Source organism: Melozone crissalis, unplaced genomic scaffold (genome assembly GCF_028551555.1).
Source record: "Melozone crissalis strain CALT ecotype California unplaced genomic scaffold, PUWL_Pcris_2 ptg000057l_1, whole genome shotgun sequence".
Classification (NCBI taxonomy): domain Eukaryota; kingdom Metazoa; phylum Chordata; class Aves; order Passeriformes; family Passerellidae; genus Melozone; species Melozone crissalis.
Window position 1 is genome coordinate 6,768,806 of NW_026535835.1, and position 26,098 is coordinate 6,794,903.

A 26,098-nucleotide genomic window follows, 5' to 3' on the forward strand; every position below is an offset into this window, starting at 1 on the left:
GGCCCATGACAGTGCTGCCACTTTGCTTTTTGTTTCATTTTTTTCCTTTTCTGGTCTTTTATTTAAGAAAAAAAAAAAAAAGAAAGAAAAAAAGAAAAAAAAGAAAAAAAAAATAAAGAGACACAGTGGTGGGTAACTTTCGATCCAGAAATAATCCGCTGCCAACTTCCACCAGGTGATGCTGGGGGGGAAGTCCCTTTCCCCACATGCTCGGTGCCCATGGGGACAATTGCACAGCCCAGGGGGGTACCCTGGATGCTCCACACTGGGCTGGGAGATGGGGTGGCCCTGGGCTGGGTGAGCCAGGGGGCTGGGAGGTGCCACCAGCACGGAGGGGACCAGGAGGCATCGGGTTATGGCAGTCAGAAGGCACCACACAGGCTGAGCCTGACCCCTGGGCTGGCACTGGCACACACAGGCCAGGTCCCATTGAGGGTGTCCCCACACCACATTCCCATCCCAGAGCCACATTCCAGCACTGGGAGGGGCCACAAAGCAGTGGCTGCCCCTGGAGGCCCCAGCAGGGCTGTGGAGTGGAGGGGTCCCAGCATTGGCCCCATGGCTGGGACAGAGGGACAGGCAGGATGGGCCCCACTGGCCACCCCCAAACTGCCCAAGCAGCCAGGGAGCAGGGCACAGCAGGAATTTGGGGCTGTGGTGGGGACAGCAGTGCCCTGGGCCTGTGCCCATTGTGCCCCCCACTTCTGCCTCGCCCAGTGTGGGCCAACACCCCAAAAACCGCGGGGTTACCCAGCCCTCACCTCCAAAATTGTGCAACTGAGCGCAGCAAAGGCTGGGGGAGGCCCTTGGGGAGCCCTCACCCACCACCTCCCTGCTGGGCTCCAGGGGGAATTCGGGATCTCTCCCTTCTCCCAAACCCTTCCCAGCAGGACCCCCAACCTCCCCCTGCACACCCTGAGCTGTGACCCCACCCCCTGGGAGGCCACGCTGTGCTGCTGCTCCCCTGGGACACCCACTGAGGAAAACTGAAACAAGGCCCCGCCAGAGGCGCCTTTGGAGGGGGTGAGGACGTGAGATGTGCGGAAGAAGGAGCCAAACGTGGGTGCCCGGCCCCGGGGAAGCGTGGTGGCGGCGTGGCACGGCGTGGCGTGGCGTGGCACAGCGTGGCAGCCCCTCCCTCCCGCCCCATCCCGCTGCTGCTGCTGCTGCTGCTGCCCCTGCGTTAAGCGATCTCCTTGATCCTGCGGATGTAGTTGTGGAGCTCCTCGGGGTCCTGCAGCCCCATGTCCTGGCACACCCACTCCAAGTCCTCCTCGTCGGCGATGGGGATGGAGTTGTAGGCCAGCTCGTCCGAGGGCATGGTGGCGAAGGTGGTGAACTTGACCCGCTTCCGTTTGGAGGTGGGCGAGTTGAGCGGGTCCTCGCTCTGGTCCCGCGTGGAGCCCCCCGAGGAGCCGTCCCCGCGCCCGTGCACCTGGCTCTGCACGCTGGTCTGCGAGCTCCCGCTGCTGTGGTGGTCCCCGTGGCAGCAGGTCTGCACATTCTCCAGCGGGTTCCCCGGGCTCTCGGGCTGAGGGGAGAGGTCATTGTGAGCCCTCAAGGGCTGCCCATTGCCCAGGAAGACCCAGTGGTGGGAATGGTCCATGTTGGTCTGGCCTTCCGGCGGGATGCGCTTGTGCCGGTACTTCAGCACAAAGACGATGCAGTTGATGAGGAAGACCAAGATGGCCAGGCAGAAGACGCCCAGCAGGGCGTACATGCCGATCTCCAGGTCCGTCAGCCCCCGCGTCACCTGCACGAAGCCGGTGGGGATGGTGGGGAAGTCCTCGGTGGGGTGGGACACGCTGGACATCCGGCTGTCCTGGCTCGGCTCCGCCTTCCTGTCCACCTCTGCCCGCAGGGTGGTGCTGGCCCCGGCCTCCCCCAGCCCCGGCCTGCTGGACACGTGGTCATAGTCGTAGGTGGGGTCTTCCTCGGAGCCAAAGTGGACACGGACAGTGGCCAAGGCCGTGGAGAGGACGCTCTTGCGCTTGGTCTTCTGGCAGCTCTCGCAGATGACCAGCTCGACCCGCAGCAGCTCCCCCGCGCCCTCGCTCTCGGCCACCACCAAGGGGAACGCCCTGTCCTGGGTCACCGACACCACTTTCTCATCCAGGCTGCTCACCACCAGGTTGTAGTCCTTGGGGTCGTACAGGGACAGGGGCGCCGTGGTGCCGTCGCTGTAGGAAATCCACAGGCTCAGCAGCGCTTCCTGCGGGACCAACACACGCACCGGTTGCCCAGCAGGGGGCCAGTCCCACCTGCACCCCGTTGTCCATCCCTCATCCACCCTTTATCCCTCCATAATCCACCTTGTTCCAACCATTCCCTGGTTTTTCTCCTCAGCCTATTCTTCTCTCCACGTTCCCCATGCTTATCCACGCTCAGCCCAAATCCCAGGTGTGGCTACCAGAGCTGGGCCAGGAGCTGTACAGGATTCCATCCCTCCCCATTGCCCAGTCCCACCTGCACCCCTTTGTCCGTCCCCCATCCACCTCTGCACCCAATCCACCCTTTATCCCTCCATAATCCATCTTGTTCCAACCATTCCCTGTTCTTTCTCCTCAACTTATTCTTCTCTCCATGCTCCCTGTGCTTGCCCAGGCTCAACCCAAGTCCCAGGTGTGGCTACCAGAGCTGGGCCAGGAGCTGTACAGGATTCCATCCCCCTTTGTCCCCACAGTTGTGTCCTGTCCCCAGACTTGGATCACAGGTCTCTGTGAAGGTTTCTGGGGTGTTTTGGGGTCACCAGGGTGTCATGAGGACAGTGGGTGCTGTGAGGGCTGGAGTGTGGGCAGGATTTGGGAGGAGGAGGCTGCAGCCCAAGTTCCTCCCCAGGCCTGGATGCATCCCTGGCCTCACCTGCTTGAAGAAGCTCAGAGTTTGCTGCACGGACGTGCGGGCGATGATGGTGTGGCTGTTGCCAGGGCTGGGGTGGAGGGACAGCGAGAGGCTGGAGACCACCTGGGCCTTCAGGTCTGTGATGCTGACCTTCTCCTCTGCCACTGTCACCAGCGTCTCACCCAGCACTGCCTCCACCAGCGGGGACACCACCTGCAGGGGACGAGGTTCTGTCACCCCCTACCACCCCAGCCAGGCTGGAAGAGGGGGGAAAGGTGGCCAGGGGTACCTTGAAGAGGGTGGTCCCTGGCTCCCGCCCGGCCAGCGTGGAGCTGTCCACCATGTGGGCCACCCTTGGGTCATCCACGCGCATGAAGTCGCTGACCAGGTCAGTGACCTCCACCAGCCAGTCCGGCCCCAGCATGGTGACCACCTGGCCCGTGCCCTCGGCCGCCGTGGTGTGGAACTGGGTGAAGACCTGCAGCGTGGAGTGCTGGTACTGCAGGGCACAGCCCCGGCTCTGCTTCCGCTCATCCTCATCCTCCTCGTGCTCGCTGTCCCGCACCGACCTGCAGGACAGATGGACGATGGAAGGATGATGGATGGATGGATGGATGGATGGATGGATGGATGGATGGATGGATGGATGAACAGGGCAGTGAGTGGGAAGTGCTGCCCAGCTCCCCACACCATGGCTCCTCTGCCCCTCTCAGGAAAGGTGGCCAATCAAGGAAAAAACAAGATGTCACCAAAAATGGTGGCTCCTGCCAACAGATGCCCGTTGTCCATGAGGGATTCCCGGGATTTAGCAGGGTCATCAGCATCTCTGCCCACTCAATAAATGAGAGGACAAGGTATCTCTGCTTGGAATGGACACCCGGACGTCTCTAGACCTCAAAAAAGGGAGTTGGGAGTTTGGCTGTTCCCAGTTTCATCAAGGGAACTTTTGACCACTGCCAAGGAGGGGCGTTCTCCACCAACTTCACTGTTTTTATGAATGTATTTTATTTATATTTTATATAAAGAAATGTATTCCTTTCCCATAACCTGTCCCCGTGACCTCTCCCCTTTCCACCAAAGACCCCTGAGACACCTCTCTCCCCACCACCTTTAAAACTTCCTCATGAAGTAGCTGAGCAAGACAATTAACCCATGACCACCACCTCCACCTGGCCTTCTCCAGGCTGGCTCCTCAGCACCCACCTCCTGTCCGGCAGGATGGGCACCCTCCAGCCCTTGACCTGGCTCAGCCGTGCGTCCGAGAGCTCAATGTGCAGGGGCAGTTTGGGCACCCACACCGTCATCTCCAGCGGGGCCGACAGGTGCTCGTAGGTGAAGGTGACCCGGGCGCTCATGGAGCCCCGCGACTCCTTCCCGCTGACGAAGACGTAGTCACAGCTGCTGGAAACCTGTGGGACAAGAGAGAGGGTGGGAATGGTCCTATAGGCACGGCAGAAATCATGGCAGGAAGAGCAAAATGTCACCTGGCATGAATCCAGTTCATGCCCCTGGAGCAGGGATGCTCCCTCCTCCTGGAGATCCTACTCTGAGGGAGATGCACACCTCGTGTCCACCATGGAAAGTGTGCCCTGACCCAGGTCCTCCTGAGGCACAGATCTGTGTCCACCCTTCAAAATGTCCCTTGACCCAGGTCCCCCTGGGGCACAGATCCACAGATTCCTGTCCACCATGCAAAATGTGCCCCGATCCACGTCCTCCTGAGGCACAGATCTACAGATCTGTGTCCACCATGCAAAGGTGGATCCACAGATCTATGTCCACCTTGACATAGCCCTACCCTCTCTCCCCTCACCAAGAACCTCCACTTGGTGCCTCAGTTTCTCTTTGGCCTCCACGCTGATTTGTCCCTGAGTTAGAGGCACCCGTGGGTGCTTTACAGAGGTTGCAAATTGCTCAACCTGGAAATTTGCCCCAAAATCTCCTCCAGAGGAGGCAGCAAGCAAGATCCCTCTCATTCCTGTCCCCACCAATGCCTTGTTCCTGTCCCTCCTGCTCACTACAGAGCAGGATTCCTGTGGTCTGAATGAATCCTCCTGAACCTCTTCTCACTCCTCTTTTAATTCCCACTTATTCAAATGCCATTAGTGAAATCTGCTATTAAAAAAACCCATCCTGCAGGAGGTCACTCATTACTGCCCACCTGAGCCAATCAAGGAGCTCAGGGGACACCAGGCCAGCATCTCCCAGGGTTTGAGCTCAGCTCACCTGCCAACAGCTCCTTCCCAGCCAGAGTGGCAGAAGACAACCAGAAAGGGACTCCAGCCTCTCATCCCTGTCAGGGATTGCATCTGATTTGTTGGATGGTGAGGAAGAGAACCCATTTGCTCAGCCAGCAGCACTGAGCATCTCAACAGCACAGAAGAGCTGATTTCCAGCAGCTGGGAATCCCTGGATTCTCTGATGGCTGATAAAGGGCTGAGGCCAGGCTGCAGGTGGCTGACAGTGGTGGTGACAGCATCCCTGTCTCTCTCCCAGCCTGTTCCAGGAGCATCTCTGGGCAAGCAGATGCAGGAACCTTGCTTTTCTCAGCCCACAGCAGGGTTTGACTTCTACAACAGCTCCAGGAGCTCAATGCACAGTGTCCACAGTCCCCTGGGGCTGGTGGAGGAGGCAGAGCCCTGGATCTGAGCTCCTGGGGACATCCCTGAGCCCAGGAGGGAAGGGCGATGCAGGAGGGTTTGTTCCTTGTCTTCCTATCAGAGGTACCAGCTCAGCAAGTCTGACAAGACAATCTCATCCGTGGCGAGGCAGCGCCAGAATAAAGATGAGCTCCCAGGTGAATCCTGCAGCAGAGGATCTCTGGATATTGTGCCATTTATCACAATAAACACGATGGGCTCTGCCTGCGTTGCCTCGGCTAATAAACCCCCCGGCACCTCCTTCTGGGCACCACTTGCTCTGCAGCCACGAGGGGGTTGAAACTATGACAACAAAAGGTCCCTGCACACCAGGCCTGTCCCGAAGATGGAGTGAGTGCAGATTAGCTCAGAAATGAAGCTTGTTCGGGGAAACTTCCCGGATTTACGGCGAGCTGTCAGGAACACAGAGGCTGAGGGCTGCCTGGGCTCCCAGCCAAACACCACTGCCTCCACTGCTGTGGCCAGGAGTTCCCAGCTTGGCACGGGGACAGGCCTGGGATCAAGGGGACACACATGTTCTCCAAGGCCCCCAGGAGTGGGGAGAGCCAGCATGGTCCTGGTGGTGGCTGTGGGTGAGCAGGGTCCCTGAGGACTGGTCCCGTTGAGCTCCTGGGGGGTTCTCCAGGGGATGTGAAGTGTGGGGTTCTCAGAAGGGTCACACACAGGTGAGGCTGAGCATCTCCCACTCCCTGTGTGACCCTCCAAGCCCACAAGGTCACCACTCATTTTAAAAACAGGGGATGATTTCCACACTACCCTGAGCGGTGATGTCCTCCTGTACACCTTTGTCACCACAGAAGGGGATGAGCATGACAACTCCCACTCATTCTCTCCCACCACCTCCTTCAGAGCCACGTCCATACCGAGCCCAGGACAAATCCCACGTTACACAAGAGAGCAACCACCAGGGAGCCACCCCAGAGCGGGGAGAGGCAGCTCCCCAGCCCGCCCTCACATTAAATTATTTACAGTAACAGATAGCACATCCCACTCCGTGAGCTGTGATTTATGGAGCAGGTTTAGAGCCCTGACACCGCAATCATACTCCCCGATCTCAGCAGGTAACTGAGAGCTCCCTCGGAAATGAAGCTCCAACACAAACACCAAATAACTCAGCAAGAAATGGCACAGGGCTCCGAGCAGGACGAGAGCCGGGGCCGGAGGGCTGCTCCCTGCATCATTCATCCCAGCTCCTGGGCATGTGCCTGCTCCCCCCAGGGCTGGGGACAGAGTGCCAATAGATTTATGAGCAGAAAGGCAGCACATTAAACAGTTTAAGTGTCTTGGAGTCCATCCTGAAGTGTATTATTGCTCCAGTGTTTTATCACGCTGGGGAGGACCGGGCTCCATAAATTAGAGCCGGTCCTGTAAATCCCACGGGTGTGAGTTTTAGTCAAGAACTTGGGTAAGCACTTTGGGGCACTGGATGTCCCCCTTGGAGAGCAAATCCCAGCAGGGACAGAGCTCTGCCATCACCCCTGTGTCAAAGAGGACAAGGGGCTACAGCCCCCTGGAGAATCCAGACCCCTTCCCTGCCTCTGCCCAGCCCAGCAGAACATGGAAAGGGAGAGCTGGCTGGGTGCACGCAGGGAGAGGGGTGGGAGGTGTTCAGGAGAAGGGAATGATGTCTGGGGGCGGATGGATGGATGGAAATGGTGGCAGAGTGACACGGGCAAGTGGGCAGATGGATTTATTCAGGGATGGAAAAATGTATATGGATGAACAGGGCTGGTGATGGGAAATTGGAGGGTTTGAGGATCAGGGGCTGCCTCAGGGCAGGGGCAGGGAGACTTCGGCATTGGCCCCATCAACACCTCTCCCACCTGGATCTTCCCCCTCAGCTCCCCTTTTCCTGCCATCATTCCCATCTCACCAGTCCCCTGATCCAATCAGGACATCAATGTCACTCAAGGCCTGAGTGCCAGTGCTGATGGGAGCATGCAGCTCAGCCCACAGTGACAATATTTCCCCTTATCAGCACTAAGTGTTGTGATAACCCATAGTTGCTGCTGCCAGCGTGGGAGTATCCCCTGGCCTCTCTGGGGACAGTGACAAAATGTCTTGTCCTTCTCCCAACAGACCCCAGGGAGAAGCTTGCACAGACTTGTCACAGACATCTTTTATGAAAAATCCTTTCCTTAGGATTTTTCCTCCTGAGAAGCTCAGAGGCCTCAGGAACAAAATGCAAACATTGATTATCTGCTGCTGTGGAATGCAACAGGTGCATCTGTGATTAGTCTCATGTTGGATGTTTGTAATTAATGGCCAATCACAGCCCAGATGGCTTGGACAGAGAGTCTGAGACAGAGCCTTTGTCATCATTCCTTATTATTCTATTCTTAGCTAACCTTCTGATGAAAACCTTTCTTCTATTCTTTTAGTATAGATTTAACGTAATATATATCATAAAATAATAAATCAAGCCTTCTGAAACGTGGAGTCAGATCCTCGTCTCTTCCTTCAACCTAAGACCCCTGTGAACACGGTCACACAGACTGGAGCCACCGAGGGGTTGACACTTGGTTTGGGTGGGGCTGTGAGCCACATCAGCTCAGTCACCAGCCCCAGCCCAGGGCGCTGTTGGGGCCAGCACTCCTGGAAGAACCCCAGCCACTCATGAGGGTCACAAGACCCCCCCCCATTCCTCACACCCACCTTGATGATGTCCTCGTTGTTGGACTTGCACTCCACCGTGGCCGAGACATCCACGATGGCGCCGCTGAGCTCGATGGCAATGACCTTCACGGGAATGGCCACCGTGCGCCCCGTCAGGATGGCTGTGTTGATGATCTCCGTGTCCTGGGGGCGGCATGGGGAGGGCACCATCGTGTTAGAGGGCAGAGGAGGAGCTGGGTGTGGGTGGGATGGATGGGTGATGGATGGATGGATGAGGGATGGATGGATGGATGGATGGATGGATGGATGGACGGACATACAGATGGATGGATGGAGGGATGGATGGGTGGATGATGGGTGGATGGAGGGATGGATATATGATGAATGGAAGGATGGACGGACATACAGATGGATGGATGGATGGACGGACATACAGATGGATGGATGCTATAGGGCAGGTGGTCCATCCCTCAGGGGGTGCCAACCCCTCAAAAGCAGGTAACGACAGAGGGCAGGAACCTGCTCACCATGGCCAGGGGCACGATGGCCCTGATGTCCCTCTGGATGACCGTCAGCTCCGTGACCACCTTCTCCAGGTCGGGCGGGGGGTTGCGGCCCCGGTAGTCGATGTGCCACATGATGCGGCGCGTCACCGACTGGCTCGTGAAGTTCTCCATCTCAAAATCCAGCTGCATTATCTCAGATGAGGAGTCCCCATCCCTGGGCAGGGGGACAGGAGGAGGGGACACGGTCAGGTGGCTGTCCCAGGTCCTACAGACGCCCTGGGATAAGCACCAGGCCATCAGAGTCCCCAACAGGTGTCCTTGGTGTCCCCAAGCTGCCAAGGGGGACTGGCAGTGGGTGCCACCCAAACCCAGCAGCCCTGACCCCACCTCTGCAGAGGCTGCTCCGATGGGATCCTGCAGATTCCCATGGGGATCTCCCCAGTGGGAGAGAGAAATGTTTTTCACCACCTCCCCCAGCAGGACAAAACAACCTCATCAGGTCTGCCAGGGCTGCTGGGTGACATCGCAGGGTGGACAGTAGGTGGCTGCAGGTGCTGGCCTTGTCTCCCTGACTCCATCTTCCCAGCAGTGTAGATGGATTTACTGCTCCTGCCTGGACACTCAGGTCAGATCCCACACCCAGAACACTCAGGAGTGACAAGCGAGTGTCAACACATGAGCTCAGCCCAAGCTGGTGACTCTACAGGCTTTTCCAAGGGGATCCCAGAGGGAAACTGAGTCACGGGAGAGTTTCAAGCCCACACAGCACGTGGGACAGCACTGAGCTGGGACATGGGACAGGGCTGTGCCCAGCCTGTGAGGGAGGATGGGCAGGGGGCAGGGGGGAACAGCCCAGGACCATCAGCTCAGCAAACACACACAAATTAATGCCAGGGCTGAGGACAGCAGGACATGGAGCTAAAGAACAGGGTGGACACCACCTCTGGGGTATCCCCAAGGCAGGACATCATGGCTTGGACACAACCTCACAGCCACAGCATGAATTATTGCTACACCCCATCCCTACAATCAAACATCCCGAGATCTGATCCTGCCCTCCCAGCTCTGCAAATCCTTGGAGTGAAGCAGGGTTCAGCCCTGCCCCAAGTCAAACTTCACTGCTCCCCAAAAGCTGAACACCCCCCGAGGAAATCCCAGAGCCCCCACAAACCACAGCACTGGTAAAAGCCCCCCAGAGCCAGCGAGGAGGGGAGGGAAAGTGAAATTCCAGTGGGAGGGAAGCCAGGACTGGCTCCAGTTTCATCTCAGTGCAGCAGCAATTGAGAAGGTCCCATCGATCTGGGGACGCAGGGCACAGCTGGGTTTCTCTCTGATCAATATCTAATGAGTGACAGGGAGCAGGGAGAGAGGAGAGCAAGAAGCTGGAGCTGCTCCAGGCCACGGCGAGCCCTGATCCCTGCTCCCTCATCCCACAGCAGCTGTGATGGGCTCTGCAGTGGAGCTGATCCACAGGGGCTCGTGGGGTATTGCTCTGCCCCAAGGCAGCTCTGGGCTTCAAGGGGAATCACTAAAGGGCACAAGGTTTAAAAAGAAGATTTGGCTGCTCTTCCAAAGCCAAGGGGGAAGAGGCAGGTCCAAAGGCAAAGCAGAGCCAGAGGTGGTGTGGCAATGGGACTCCTCGATGTGGGGTGCCCTGAGGTGTCCCAGAAATGCTGCCAGGCCCAGCCACCATCCTCTGCCCTCCCCCAGCATCACCTGCTTAGAACAGACTGCCAGGCTGCCAGCATTGAGGGAACAATTTAGGATGCGGCTCCTGGAGTGTAAAACACCCCAAACTGGCCATTCTGACCCCAAAAATCAGGATTTACAGCCCCTCTCTGCACAGCCAGCGCTGCCAAAAGCCCCCAGGGCTCCAGTGAAGCAACTCCTCTGTTTGCACAGCCTGGAGGGCAACACGGCTTGGAGTCATTCATCCTCTCCATTCCGTTAATATTTGATGGAGTTGTTTGTCTAAAAGGTGATTGTAATCACTTTAAATTCCTCCTCCGTCTCTAACCTTTGCGGGCTGATTGGAAGCAGTGCTGGCAGCAGGAGAGGGGGAAGGGGGACAGGATCCTGCTGCTGGCAGCTCTGCTCTCTGTGCTGTGGGGTGGCTGTGCAAGGGACAGGAGGCTGGTGGCCCTGGGGACATTCGAAGATCAGCCATAGGGCAGTGGCTGCTTTTACTGCCTAGGGTTAGGGTTACACCTAGGGTTAGGGTTTTTAAACCAGAGAGCCCAGAGCTCCAGGCACACTGCAGCTGCGAAAGCCATCCCAAGGAGAACTCAAAACTGCCACAACTCTACAGCTTTTTCCTTGGAGACAGCCTTAGCTGGTGTTGGGTTTTTGGGTGCATTTTGCAAGCAGCAGGATGGGTTGAAGGAAAATTTGCTCTCCTCGTAAGAAATTGGTTCTGCAGGGCTTTGGAGGTCACACCAGGGCAGGCAGAGCTGAGGAGATCTTTTCCCAAGAGACTAGCCCCAGGTTTGCTCAGTTTTTGGGTGGAGGACAGAGATGTGGGCAGAATTCCATGGCAGAGGACAGGAATGGCTTGAGCACATCCCATTGCTATAACCCAGCTCCTGGAGACCCTTGTGTCCCTTTCTCCAAGGCACAGTGACAGAGACATCACTGTTGTTTTCCAGAATCTTTCTTGCTGCTTCTTTTGAGCCCACGCCATGCCCTGCCAGTCTCACATCTCCTCTTCAGGCTGAGAACCCTCTGAGATCTCAGCTTGGCTTTGTGGGTCCTTTCTCCTTCAGATCATTCTCAACACCATCTCCAGGGCTCTCCTCAGCTCCTCTTTCCCAGCGTCTCAGGAATGTGTGAGCAGGGCAGAGCTGCCTGTCTCAGGTGCTGACTGGGATCCTGCTCTCCATCCAACACTCATCCATCACTTTAGGGCTCAGATAGGATCTTGCCTTTCTCCCCGTCCTTCCCAGAGGAGACACCAGGATAGACAGCAAAGAACTGCTGCTTCTCACAGCATTAAAACCTAATAAAAAAATTTAAAATTCTTCCATCCCAGACTAAGGAATCCTCCATAGCTTCACAACTCAGCCCTGATACCTTCAGTTTTAATCCTCAGTTTCCCTTGTGAGCACCCCGGTGGCACTGCAGCCACCAAGGGAGAACTGCTCCAGATCCAATCCCAGCACTCTCCTGGCATTCCCAGAGGAGCATCCCTTACCTGGGCCCGGCCCCATCCACCCTGGACACATCCACGGTGGCAGTGGAGTGTTTGCCACCCGTCAGCAGCTCCGAGCTCACCAGCCACTGCCCGCTCCTGGACTTGGTGCTGAGCAGGTTCACACCTTTCTTGGCCTTCACCCTGCAGAGAGCAAGTCAGGGAAGGATCCTCACCCTCAGGCACTCCTGGATACCCTGCCATGGCATGGGTGGAGTTTTTTCCCTGATCCCTTCAGGATGTGGGAAGCATCACCCAGGCTGGCAGCAAGAGCCCATTCCAGCTCCTCTTTCATGGCATTTTGGAGCCCCAGCCCCAGTGCTGACCCCAGGCATTGGGTACCCCTGGGGTGAAGGACAGGAGAGCCTGGAGCACCATATTCCCCATTCCAGAGGCTCCCTGCTGGTCCAGAGGCCACAGGGACACCTGCAAGTGCCCTTTGAAGAGGTGTGGCCAGGGCTTGTGTCCCCATCTTTAGGGACACGCAGTGATGGGGGCCCCCCCTGCAGACCTGCCCACACTGAGGTTCTCAGCACCTCCTGCCCACCACCCCATTCTGCTCCCACCTGGTTCTGGGGCAGGAGGAGGGGATATGGGGGACCCCCCTCACTCCACAGGAGCCCCAAGGCTGTACCACATCTTGTCCCCAAAGTGGCTGGGAATAAACCCAGAGCTGCTGGCAGGATCCCAGTGCAAGTGGGAGCCCTGGGAGAGCAAAGGCAGCAGTGCACAGTGGCAGTGCAGAGATGTCTTACATGGACAGCCTTCTCCTGCAGGAAGCTCCCACTGCAAACCCACATTCCACTGCATTCAGAGGCCTGTGCTGCATTCAGAGGCCTGTGCTGCATTCAGAGGCCTGTGGGCCAGGAATAAAACTCTGGATCAAAACCCTCCAGCAGAACTCCACTCCTTTCCTTCACCTCACCTTGAAGCCTCTCCACCAGATGTAAACCTGAGCTCCTGCATGCCTGGACTTGTCCCAAGTGCCCAGCCGCAGCATCCAGCCAGCCAAAGGTGTCTCTGGGGTGAAACCACCACAGATCCACCTTTGGTCAAGCAGCAAGGGCCAGACGAGCCCAGGCACGTTCCATCTGGCAATATTGGCATTTAATTCCAATATATTGGTGCCCAACGTGGGGTAGCTCGACCCTGGGGATGGATCAGTCAGGGAAGAGACCCCTGAGGTGGCACACTCACTTTTGCTGAAATATCCAGCCAGCCAAAGGTGTGTCTGAGGTGAAACCAGCACAGATCCATCTTTGGTCAAGCAGCAAGGGCCAGATGAGCCCAGGCACATTCCATCCAGTTATATTGGTATTTAATTCCAATAATTCCAGATATTCCAGACCCAGCCTCCAGCAGATCCTACAAACACCACACCCTCCAACAGCTGCTTTTCCTTGTCAAAAGCAGCGGGGACAGCCCCAGGGCCTCACCTGAGGGTGAAGTGCTCCACCGTGGAGTTGGACATCAGGTAGAAGAGGATGCTGAGCACCTCTCCAGGCTGCAAACCCACATTCCAGATATTCCAGACCTGCTCCAGCCTCCAGCAGATCCTACAAACACCCCATCCTCCCACAGCTGCTTTTCCACACCCAAACATTGCCAAAAAGAGCGAGATCAACCCCAGGGCCTCACCTGAGCGTGAAATGCTCCACCGTGGAGTTGGACATCAGGTAGAGGAGGATGCTCAGCACCTCCCCGGGTTTCAGGGGCTTGTCGGGCAGGCGGATGAAGACATTTCCATCCAGATGATGCTCCTGCAGGGCGGGCCCGGGCGGGGGCTGCAGGAGGCTGACGCTGCCAATGCGCAGCAGCGGGTGCTGCGTGGGACCCTCGGTGCGGGCACCGCCAACCCCACGCCGAGCATCCCCCAGGCACTGCCCGGCGCTGTCGGGGGCGTGAAGGGTGTAGTACAGCTCTGCCTGCTGGCTCTCCCCCTCCAGGCTCTCGGCGCTCTTCCTCCTGCCCAGCGGCACGGCCGAGGGGCCGAACCAGGCGTGGGGCAGCTCGGCCTGCACCAGGCACATGGCCAGGCTGCCCCGCAGCCGGCACGAGCTCTTGAGCTCGCGGGCGTCGCGGAAGGCGTGGAGCCGCACACACGGCAGCCGGTCCGTCACGTCAAAGTCGTCCCAGTCACGACCAGCCACATAAAAGAGCACTTGGACCACGGGCTGGCTGGCCACCAGCCGGGGCTGCACGATGAAGGCGCGCACCTTCCAGTTGACGGTGAGGCGGTCGGGCACCTCCAGGGTGCTGGAGGGCTGCAGGTGCTCCTTGGGCAGCACCAGCCCCGTGCTGAAGGGCCCCAGGGTGACGTTGAGGACGGGCAGCTCCTTGGTCTGGAAGACGACGAAAGGCTCGGAGCGCTGCAGAGGGGCGCTGCCGTTGCCCGCAGGGCTGGCTCCCAGCTCCTTGAGGAAGAAGGCCAGGCGGGTGTTGGACAGGCGGTAGCTGACGGGCAGCAGGATGGCACCAGGGGGCTCGGCAGGCTCGGGGCTGGGGGCTGGGCCCTTGGCGTGGGCTGCAGAGGGGAGGGAGAGTGCAGGTTAGCATGGGCACCCCCTCTGGAACAGCTCCTGAGCAGGGAATGCTGAGCCAGGCAAGAGCAGAGCAAGGAGGAACTGGAGTTTCAGCCCCCCAAACCAGCAAGAGTTTCAGCCCCCCAAACCTGGCTGGGTTTCTGTACCACAAACCAAAAATGCAGAAGATCCCAGGAGCTCAAGCACAGCCAAAGCCACCCTCATGGGATGGGGTGTCCAGGGCAGGCTGAAGCCACATCCAGCCTCAGGCAGGGAGCCCAAAGCATTGTCATCTCATTGCAAAGCTCCCACACCTTCTCTGTGATTTCTCATGGACATCGCCTCACAGCACTGACTCCTTCTTCCTCACAGCACAGCCAACAAACTCCAGCTCTCTCCTCACCCAGCTAACTCACTCTTTTTTTAGCACTCATCCTCATGGGACACCGCTGTGGCCTGTTAAGGGCAGGCCTGTTCCTAATCTTTGGTGATTACTACAGCTGCAACTCCTCGGGGTGAGATTACCTTCTGCACTATCTTTATTTTCTTACATTCTATCCCCCCACCCCAAAGCACTGGTCACCCACCCCAGTGCTGCCTGAACCAGCACAAACCCTTCCACAGAAACAGAGCTGGCTTCATCCCAGCTCCATCCTGCTTCCCAAGGCAGAGATGTTGAGTTTCTCCAGAGGCTCATGACCAAAAGTTACATCCAGGTTCATTTTTGGCTGGCAGATCCCACCATGTATTTATTATTATCATCAAGGCTTTCCTTCTGCTTCCAGCTCCTAGACCACCCAGAGGAGGTGGCTAAATCAGCCCCCAGATCTGCTCTGTCCCCACACCTGCCTTAAGGGTGGTGTCACAGCCAGTCTGTCACCTGCCATCCACCTAGGAGTGTCACCCACATTCTGCTGTGCCCATATGATAAACCTGTCCCTGACCAAATTATTCCAGACCTGGTGGAAATGTGACACAGATGATGTCGGTACCACTATGTGCAAACCTCAAAGGTGCCCAGGACCCTTCAAAACTCCCTTTTTGTCCTTCATTTTGATCAATTTTGCCTTAAAAAAAATAACTCCAGGGCTTGCAGAGCAGGGAACCCCTGCCAGCCGGGGGGCAGAGCTGCCCGATCCCCTCGGATGGATCCGATTACAGCACTGCAAGCAGAGGGAAAACCCACAGAAATCTTCCTGGGAAAGACGTTGTGCTGGCAGCTGCGGGAGCCTGGAAGACATCTCAAGGTCTTTGCCTTCTCCAGCGGCTGCCAGGAATTCCCAGGAGTGCTGGATCCCCCCCGCTCCCCTCGGCTCCCCGCATCCCCCGTTCCCAGCACTGATTGCAGCCTCTCCCAAGCGGCTCCCGAGCGGCAGAGCCCAAATTACCGGTGTCAAACCACGGCGAGGAAAGGTGGGGATGTGACGGCTCCTCTCCCGGCAATCAGTCAGTCCCCCTTCCCCACTGGGGCTTTGCAGCGTGCCAGGACCCGGAGGAATTTTCCAGCCCTAAAAAGTGGCTCCAGCCGCTTTCCTCGGGGCTCAGGGGATGCAGGAACCCCCGGTCCAGCCAGGGAGGTCTCTGCTGCAGGGCACAGGGGAGTTAAGCAGCTTAGAGGGTTCATAAAAGGATTAGCACTGGATAGGGGACAGACAGAATCCGCATCCCGGGATGGAAGGTGTCCCAGAGCCAGGCAGAGAATTCCTCGAGGCTGTGGGAATGCTGGGGATGCGCTGCCACAGCTCCAGCCCCTGCCAGCCCATCCTGCTTGCTCTGTTTTCCCATCTCCCGGAGAGCCAGGAGCTGCAGGAGAGGTGCTAAAGCCTGGAATGCACCCATGGGTGTCACTGAGCCCCTCGGCTCAGTGACACCAGCACTGCTCCAGAACCAGCAGCTTTCTGCCCTCGTGGTTCATGGAAGTTGTTTTCTGCTGTAAAAGGTGAGGGTTTGCATCCTCCTGCCATCCCCAAGGAGTGGGAAAGGGGATTTTTTTCCAAGGCATGAGATTATTTGAGGAAAAGGATCCAGCAGCTGGAGCGACATGAGCTGGACCCACTTGGGTACAAGGAAAGGGACTTGGCTCAACCCACACTGAAACAGCATCAGATTTCAGCCCTCCAAAACCTCCAGGGTTTGCAGCAGCATTAGGACATTTCACAAGGAAAACCCACCCAAAACCCACCCAAATCCCACCCAGCTCACTGCCCAGCACAGCCCCAAGCAAATCCAGCCTTGAGGTGCTGCAGAATTTCTGGTATCACAAGAGAAGCTCTGTGCCAGCCTGGTGAGCACCTCTAGTGAGGGGCACTCTCTGTCACCCACCCTCTGTCACAGGGTTTGGGTGCAATTTGGCGCCTCCAGCACCCAGCTTCTCCTTCCTTCCCTCCCTCCGTGGGGATTCTCTGCTGGATAATCAGGGTTGGGTGCAGCAGGACGAGGAAAGCGCCTCCCAAACTCGTTTTGGTGCCACAATGGGGACACGCAGGGTGGCCCTGCCACCGAGCCCTGCCAGCTGGGGCTGGGACAGGGACGGGGACAGGGCCAGGCTGCAGATTAATGGCATGGCCATGATTAGTCGAGCGCTGGCGGGTTGGCGGCACCCAGGGAAGCGATTTCCTCCCCGGACAAAATGCATTTAAATGATGCTGTAATCTGCAGCCGGGAGGGGACGGGAGCGGCGCCTCCCTTGCCTGGCCCTAAACTAATCCCGACAGGAGCGGGTCTAACCCAGGCTGGAATTACAGCCAGAGGGAAAGAGAAGAGAGGCGGGAGGCAGGAGGTGCGTGGGGGAAAGGGGGAATAGGGATAAATAAAACAGGAGGGAGAATAAAGGGATGGATGGATGTCACAAGTGGCTGGACAGCAAGAGAACGGCTCCAGGATAAGGAAAAGAAAAAAGGAAAGGAAACGGGGGGAAAAAAGGAAAGGGGAAAAGGAAAAAGAAAAAGGAAAAAGAGGAAAAAAAGGAAAACAGGAAAAGGGGGAAAAGGAAAAGGGAAAAAAAGGGAAAGGAAAAAAAAGGGAAAGGAAAAAAAAGGGAAAGGAAAAAAAAGGGAAAAAGGAAAAAAGAAGGAAAAAGGAAAGGGAAAAGACCCAACAAAGAAGGGTGCCTGGAAGGAGACAGGGAGGATGGACAAACAGCACAGCCCAGGAGTCTGCAGTCCCCACACCGCTGTCCCCAGCCCCTGCTTCCCTGTCACCCCCGGGAGGGGAGGTGGCCTCAGGTCCCGCTCTGGCCGGCTCTGGGGGACACAAGGGTTAAGCCCTGCCGGCTGGCTGTGCCCTGCAGCCCCGCTGCCGCTGTGGTGAGCGGGATTTGCAGCACCTGACCTGCATTCCGGGTTTATTGGGCCGGCACTGAGGGGCCCATCTGGCCCTTCCACCCCGGCAGCTCGGCACGGGCAGCCAGAGCAGAGCTCTCCATCCGTGCCTGGCACATCCCCGCTGCCCCGGGGGCTCCCCGGGCTGAGCGGCCACCCCCAGCCCCGCAGTGGGACGGGGCAGGACTCCCCTGTGTCCCTCGGGAAGCTGGGGGGACCTGCCCAGATGTAAACACACACTGGTGACCCCTTTGTGGAGCCCCACATCTGCCCCGCCAGATGTGCCCCAGCCACGGGGCCAGATGTGCCGAGCTGCTCTGCCCGCCCAGGAGGGCACGTGGGGACAGGGGCAGCGCCCTCCTGCCCTGCCTGAAATCCCAGAACGGGAAAAAACAGCCCCAAAACCCCTGCACATCCTCCCAGCATCAGGGTGCCCTGTGAAAATCAATTCATTCTCGTGTTCTGCCAGGCCTGGGGAAGAGCTCAGAGCAAACCCAAACTCCTGCAGGGGATCAGAGGTGACAAAGCCACCCCAGCAGCACCTAAAGCTTGGGCTTTTAGGGAAAATCCAGGATGACATCATCATCATCATCTTCATCATCATAATCATCATCTCCACTCCTGATGCAGGGGATGCTGGGCTCGGCCAGCCTGGTGGAGAGGAGGCTGGACAGACTGGATGGAGCCACCAGCTCCTCAATCACCTTCCCCTCCTGCCCTGAATCCCCAGAAAACAGGGCACAGGCAGAGCCTCTCCATCCTGCTGCATCCATCCCTGCTCTCCTGAGGCTGCAGACCCTCCTCCTCCTCCTGTTCCCCAGCAGCTTAGCCCAGCCCAGCTGTCGGCCTTGGGATCACTGCAGCCACGCTCCAGGGGGGAATCTTGATCCTGGCTTATCCCCTGGGCCACAGCGGGGGCTCCCGGGGCTATATCCCCACTTATAGGGGGAAAGCACACAGGGAAAGCCCTGGAGAGGAGGGAGGGGAGGTTTGAGGTCAGCCCAGAGGGGTTCAAAGCTCTCTGGATGTCAATGGGTGGCACTGTGGGCTCGGAGGATCGATGGATGAACGCAGCTCCAGGGAATGTGGGACTCCAGCCCCAGCTCTCGCAGCTCCTACCAGGCTCCCGTGGTGTCCCAGCTTGGAACAAGGCAGGAGAGCTGTCCCTAAAGCAGGGACTTGAGTTGCCATAGTGATAAAGCCACCCCAAATGCTCAGGGAGGAATGGAGGGGGTGTCACTGTCCCTGCCAGAGAGCTCCACCCCAGCTCCCAGCTCCTGTGGAGGGGTTTTGTGCTCCTCATCCCCAGCTCCAGTGCCATTCCAGGGTGACAAGGTGAAAATTTTAGCCCTAAGCAGGGTGATAATGGCAGGACACACCCAGAGGAGTTAGTGGGGTGACAGATCCCCCCAAAACCCCGAGAACCAGGAGCCCCCAAAGAGGACACCCAGCGTGGCTATTCCCCACTGGACACCTCTCACTTCCCTTTGCTTCCACCCCATTCCCCTGAGCATCCTGTGGATCCCAGGCCCAGCCCCAAAATCTGCTGGGCCAGGCTTTGCCACCTCATCCATCAGGACCAAGCAGAAAGGGAAAATGGGCGACAGCAGTCCCAAATACCTGGGATGTGCCACATCTAGAGATGCCCCACAGCTGGAGCTTCCACAGCTGGATGTTCCCACAGCTGGAGGTGGTCCCAGGGAAGGGTCAGGCTGAGACATCTCCCTGCCTCTCCTGGGAACCCCTTCCCTCCTCATCCCACAGCACTGACCCTGCCACCCCACACTCCCACCCCAATGGGGCCAGCACCTCCAAACACCCTAAAAACCAACAAAAAGGGAGGAAAGAATTCTCCAGGCCTCCACCAAAACTCAGCCAGCCCCATCATGTGCCACTCTCCACTCCACAATCCCAGGGTACAAAAAGAAAAGAGCCAGGAATTAAATACAAACCAAAAGCAGAAAATACAGAGAGACCCCTCATGGAAACCTCCAAAACATCCCCTGCAGGCAGAGCCTTGGAAATTGGTTTTGGTGACATAAATGACAACAAGCTCCCCCTTCCCTCTTGATGCATCCAGAGCCTCCATCTCCAGTCCCAGCTAATTGGAACTCAATTAAGTGAATAATTGTTACAAATGTGGAATCACCTTCCCCTGGCACACAGCGTGGGAAGAGCGGGATGCAGGGATGCTCCTGGAGCTGTCCAGGAGCTGTGGCAGGGATGAGCTGGGAATTCCTATGGCTCTGAGAGGTTAAACTGCATCCCAAAATCAGCCTGGGGTGGGAATTGAGTGGGAACTGGATGGGATGTGGAGTCCTGGGGTTGGAGTTCTGAGATTGGAGTCCTGGGAGCAGCAGGAATGGATTCTCTAACACAGAGCTGTGCCTGGTGGGCTTTTCTTGTAGATCCCTGAGAATTCTCCCTCTCCCAAAAGTCCAACCTGGCTTTTCCATCAGCAGGAGCAATAAAATCCAGTAACACTGATGGGACATATCCTGGGATATTTCTGGGGGGAGAAGCAGCATGGAGCAAAAGGGAACCATTCCAGCAGTGCTTCCCCCAGGAAATTAATAAAAGGGAATAAACAAAACAGGGGAAGGAAAAAAACCCAACAAACCAGAGACCTAAAGGAATAAATAAATATGGCCTAAATGGGATGTGCCGTGCAGAGGCGCAGCCTGCCATAAATTCCTGGAGCCAGCAAGGCTTTTACACAGCAGCTACTTTAGAGCAATTTCCACAAATCACACAAGGGACAGGCTGGGGGACAGGGAGGAGAAGGCTTTCCCAGAGGAGGGAGAAAAAAAAAAAAAAAAAGAAGAAATTAATTAAAAAGGAGGGATAAAAAAAGAACAGGGAAGTTTATGGCTGATTATGAATGTCCAGAAAGGAATGGGAGGGGAGATACCCTGGGATAAATGGGGCAGCCTTGAATGTTCTGTGGGGCTGCTGGGATGGGGGAGCCCCACAATGGGAGCAGCCCAGGTGGCTCCTCCAAAAATAACCCCTGGGGAGGCAGAAATGGGGATCAGGGACAGGAACAGCAGCTCTCAAGGGACAAAGCCCCAGTGTGGGGACAGAGGCAATGCAGGGACACCCCTGAGGCCACATGTCCTGCTTGGATCACCCCATCCCCCGTCTATCCCCTGCCAAAACCACCTGGGGAGCCAGAACTGGGAGTCAGGGACAGCAGCTCTCAAGGGACAAACCTCCAACAGCCCAGTGTGGGGACAGAGGCAATGCAGGGACACCCCCAAGGCCACGTGTCCTGCTTGGATAACCTCATCCCCTCTCCATCCCTTGCCAGCAGGGCCAGGAGAAGGAACATCCCCCCCAGCACCCTCTGAACACTGAATTTGTCCCCAGGCTGCCCTGCCCAGCACTCCAGGCTGTGCCCACAACACCTTCCAGAAGGATTCTGTGCCAACTCATTCCTTTCCCTCTGTTGGCGCACGGTGGAGCTGGATTCCATTCCAGAGGATTTCCCAAGGGAAATCCAGCCCCACATCTCAGGTTTGGGGTCCAACATCAGCCCCAGACCCCCCAAAAGCAGGGCTGGGAAGTGGTAGGAGCTCAAACACAGCTGGAATTCCTCCCCTTCCCTGGCTCCAGGAGAGGAGCTGATCCCGCAGCCGCGCCGAGCCGGCAGCAGCAGGGATTGCATTTCCAACCTGATTTATCCTCCAGAGCAAAACCACAGCTTCTCCTTAAAGGAAAAAAAAAAAAAAAAAAAAAGAAAAATTAATTCATTCTCATGTTTTGCCAGTCCTGGGGAAGAGCTCGGAACAAACCCAAACTCCTGCAGGGGATGGGAGGTGACAGCACCACGTGAGGTGGCAAAGCCACCCCAGCAGCACCTAAAGCTTGGGCCTTTAGGGAAAATCCAGCACAACAAATATTATCCAGATGGTGGGAAAATGCCCAGCAGAAGGTGACAGTGGCTTTGTCAGAAGATGGAATTATCCTTGGTGGTGTTGTCCTCCAAAGGTGAGAGGGGACGAGGGACAAGGGACAGGCCAGGAGCAGCAACAGGTCAGGGAGCAGCTCAAGGGAAAGGGAGAGGCACATCCTGAGGAACAACCTCTGCTGGTGGCAGAGGTGACAGCCCAGAAATGCCCCAGCACAGCTGGGCCACCCCCAAACGTGGCTGGAGGAGCCCAGAGCTCCCAAATTCCAATTAGGGGAGCTCCATCCTCCTTTTCCCTAGGGAATGGCAGCAGGACTGCCTCGCTCCACCCCACTGAACCATTCCTCCTTCTGCCACCACAACTCCCAGGGGACATCTCATCCCCTGGTGTCCCCAAGCCCATCCCAGCATGTCTCACAACCCTGCCTGCCTGCCTGGGGGGCTGCTCGTTAGCAGAGCCACGTATTTAATAATAAAAGCTTCTGATTAAATTAGCAAGAGTGACCTTTTCCAGATGGATGGGACGCTCCTGCGGTGGCAGTGACAGGCGCCACGCAGGAGGGGACACCCAGCAGCTCGCACACACCCAACATTATTTTGGCCAGGCAGTGCAGGAGCCAAAAAAATCGAAGTTGTGCTGTCTAAGCAGCCCTTCCCTCACCCACCATCCCCCAGGGTGATGCCACATCCCCCTAACTCCGTCCTCAACAGGCTCTGGAGCTGGGATGTGCTGATGGAACATTGGGGATGCTCTGCAGGATCCTGTTTTCCATTTTTTGTGTTTTTTTAGGATGCAGAGGAGCTGGGAGAGGGATCTCAGCAGCTGGAGTGGTTTAAATAGTAGCACTTAAAAAAAGAAATTCTCAAGGAAATAGCCTTGAGATGAAACAAATTCTCAAGGAATAGGTTTCCAAAAATTCCTGAGCAATCCCCAGCCAGGGGGTGCTGCCACCCCATCTCCTGCCTCAGTTTCCCCCAAAAGGACAGGTCTGGTTGAGGACCAAACCCTGTGGCTGGTGCTCCCCAAAATCATCGTTCAGTTATCTCCCTCAGCCTTTTCCCTTCCCTCAAAGACACTAAGAGGGCAAAAGGGGGAGAAGAAAGGAATTTCCCAAGGGGGAAATTCAACTTCGTACCCCTAAATGCCAGAATCGGGCTGGGATTTCTGGTAGTGAGATTTGGGGGAGCTGGAGCGGGTTTTGGGGTCACGCAGGGGCACTCCAGAGCCAAAATCCAAAAGGAACATCCCTGCACATCCCGCTTTTCTGTGGCACCAAGGCAAAACTTGTGCCAGCTTTAACCCAGCTCTGAGGCCAGGTCTTCCCCCTTTATCCATATACCAAAAATCCCATTGCCCTTCGTGCTCCTGGCAATGCTCATCCCAAAAGCCGTCCTGGGGGGCTGCAAACCCCGGGAGGGGTTCCCGGGGCTCATTCCCAGTGTTCCCCGAGCAGAGGCGGGTGTAGATTCCCGGTTCCCGGTTCCAAGTTATGGCACATCTCCACCTGCTGGTGTGAAAACCCCGGAGGTGGAGCTGCTCACAGGGATGGGCACGGGGCTTGTTTGGGGTGTGTTCCCCGCTGGGTTTGGGGTGTCTGGGCTGGAGATCCCCTCAGGGATGGAGCCCTGGAGCAGCATCCTGCCCCTCCAGGATCCCACTGGCCTGGGATGGGATACACGGGATGGGATGGGAGATCCAGCACAGGATCCCAAACCTGCCCGGAATGCTGGGACAGGATCACCCCAGCAGAGCCTCCAGGCTCATTTCAGAGCAGGGAAACTGAGGCACCATCATCCATGGAGCCCTGGAGCAGCATCCTGCCCCTTCAGGATCCCACTGGCCTGGGGTGGGATACACGGGATGGGATGGGAGATCCAGCACAGGATCCCAAACCTTCCCAGAATGGTGGGACAGGATCACCCCAGCAGAGCCTCCAGGCTGTTTGGGAGCAGGGAAACTGAGGCACGCTGCAGGGAGCCCTGGAGCACCATCCTGCTCCTCCAGGATCCCATTGGTATAGGGTGTAGGGGCAGCCAGGGATGGGATGGGATGTGGGATCCCACAGGATCCCAAACCTGCCTGGAATGGTGGGACAGGATCACCCCAGCAGAGCCTCCAACTCGTTTGGGCGCAGGGAAACTGAGGCACGCTGCAGGGAGCTGAGGGAAGAGGCAGAGTCCAGCTTCAACCCTACAGACAGCTGAAATCATCCCACAAACCCACAAATCCCCCATGCTGCATCCCAACAGGTCCCAGCACAACTGCACCGAGCACACACCACCAGCATCCATGCCCCACGTGTCCGTCTGTCCATCCTGGGGCCATCCCACCCCAGAAATGCCCAAAAAAACCCAAAAAAATCCCAATTTCTGTGAGCAGCTGATCTGGGGCCTCGGCCAAGCAGCTCCGGGGAGCGAGGCTGGCACGGAGGGCTGCTCTTAAATAAAAAACAAGGGAAAAAGGGAAAAAGGGAATGAAATCCTGCAGGCAGGAGAGGCAGGCGCTGCTTCACCACGGGCTGACCCCACCACCAGCCCGAGCCCTTTGGAAGGAGCTCTGGAGAGTCAGGAGCTCTCTGTGGCTTTTTCCTCCTCCCTCCGAGACCTTTATTTGTCCACGAAAGGCCAGAGAGGGCAGCTGAGCGTCCTGGAAGGGGAATAAAAACTCCTGGCAGAGGTTTCCCTTCCCGTGGGCACAGCCCTGGCACAGGACACCCTCACCCAGCTCACGGTGACATTGGGGACCCCCCAGTGATGGGGACACAGCCCCAGTGATGGGGACATCACATCCCCCAGCCCAGGGGACACATCCAGGCCTGACCCTGAGGGTTTGTGGGGTCCCAGCAGCAATGGGGGATCAGAAATGCCCAGCAGGGGATGGGGAGCAGGGGGCACGTCCAGCCCCTGCAGCAGAGGCTGTTCCCCATGGATCACATTCCCACAGCCCGGCCAGACAGCTGGATCTGCTCCAGGGCAATGGGGCAGGGGGAGATGCTGCTTCCCTCCCCAAGCTGGGGTTCCCAATGGGCTGTGCCAGCAAAGCCTGCCCAGGGAGCACCCCAGGAACAGTGTGGGGTGGGAACAGGGAGCTCTGCCCCCCCTGAGGATGGATGCTACAGAAAGTTGTGGCTCCACAGCCTGGAGCATCCCTGCTCCTCCACTGGGCTCTGAATTTCCAGGCTGGAAAACCCCTTCCAGCCCACATCAATGCCCCCAGTATCCCCCTCCTCATTATTTCGCCTCTCCTCAAGCTCCTACAGGACCCTCAGGTGCTGCAGATGCTGGGAGAGCCCCCAAAGTGCCTCGGCCGAGGGTTGTTGGTGTGACACAGAGCCAGGCACGGTCCAGGGATCCCAGCAGCTCCTGGAGGGGTCATTTGAGCTGGACAGTGTCCCCAGGACACCCCGAACCCCAGGCCAGAGCCAGGTGCCCCCCCAGGCTGCAAACAGCCCCCACTTTCTGCTTGGCCGGGCTGGGAAAAGCGTCTGCGGCCGGGGCTCGATTTTAAATGGAAAGCATCCACAAAAATCATTCCTGGAAGCCAGCCCCGTGTCCCTGGGGCTGTGTGACCCCTCGCTGGCCCCGCTGGCCCATCACAGCCCCCAGCAGCAGGTGCTGTCCCCAGGACAGGCCGGGATGTCACCGCAGCGATCAGAGCCAGGGTCTGCAGGGCCCCCAAACCCACGGGAGGGACAAGGAGGGAAGGGAGGGGGATGCCAGGGGTTGCACCCCCACCCCAAAACGCTGCCAACCCGGGCAGAGCCTGCCCAGCAACTCAGCACAGAGCGGGGAAGTGTCTGGGTGGGGGTCTGGGGGATCAGCGAGTGGATAATAGCGGATAAACCCCTGATCCTGCCGCTAAAGCAGCTCTGCATTAAGGAGACAAGACTCGGGGAGGGAACGAGGGGGGGTCAGGGGACACCCCCTCTGCTGGCGTGTCCCCCTGCCACCCTGCTGGCAGCCCAGGCTCAGCCCAGCCCGCTCACAAGCACAAGCTGTCATTTTATTAAGCCAGGAATAAACTCCATAATCTTCACCCATTCGGCTTTGGGGGGGCACGGGGAGGGGGTGGCCGTGGGAGGGGGGACACGGAGGTGCCCCGGGGGTGGGGGGGCAGATGGTGCAAAGCCCCGTATTGCAGGCACGGATAAAATAGAGATGTATTTGTAAATATTGCCCCCCCCCCCCCGCCAGCACTTACCGGGGAGCAGCAGGGAGCACAGGCAGCAGAGCAGCGCGGCCGGTCCGGGCAGCATCTTCTCCAGAGAGGCCATTGCAAGGTGGGGGGACAGCCAGAAAAAGCAGTGGGGGGGAGAAAAAAAAAAACCAACCCGAGGCACCCCAGCGGCGAAAACAAAAAATTTAAAAAAATATAATAATAATAATAATAAAAGGAATCCAAACCAAGCACCGAAAAAAAAAAAAAAAAAACCCGCAGAAATCCCCCTTAAATCCAACCACGTGCGAGCCGGGAGCAGCAGCCAATTCCACGGCGGAATTTTGGGGAGGGGTGGGGGGGAAGGAACCGGGTCAGGT

General features: G+C 57.4%; 1 protein-coding gene across 1 annotated transcript; it reads right to left on the reverse strand.

Annotated features, from left to right (window-relative positions):
* Window positions 1-1,165: 1,165 nt before the first annotated feature.
* Window positions 1,166-25,909, reverse strand: TMEM132E (transmembrane protein 132E). Its single transcript, XM_054287176.1, has 9 exons — window positions 25,764-25,909; window positions 13,449-14,334; window positions 11,814-11,954; window positions 8,645-8,837; window positions 8,157-8,300; window positions 4,045-4,250; window positions 3,131-3,410; window positions 2,863-3,054; window positions 1,166-2,212 (listed from the first exon to the last, which is right to left on the reverse strand). The coding sequence occupies exons 1-9, from the start codon at window positions 25,834-25,836 to the stop codon at window positions 1,184-1,186; spliced, it is 3,144 nt and encodes a 1,047-aa protein (XP_054143151.1). The 5' UTR covers window positions 25,837-25,909; the 3' UTR covers window positions 1,166-1,183.
* Window positions 25,910-26,098: the final 189 nt, after the last annotated feature.

Coding starts and splice junctions, on each gene's coding strand:
- TMEM132E (XM_054287176.1), bottom strand. CDS start 25,836: ATGGCCTCTCTGGAGAAGATGCTGCCCGGACCGGCCGCGCTGCTCTGC. Junction 14,335..25,763: donor GTGCTCCCTGCTGCTCCCCG/GTAAGTGCTGGC, acceptor TCCCCTCTGCAG/CCCACGCCAAGGGCCCAGCC. Junction 3,055..3,130: donor CAGGGACCACCCTCTTCAAG/GTACCCCTGGCC, acceptor CGTCCCCTGCAG/GTGGTGTCCCCGCTGGTGGA.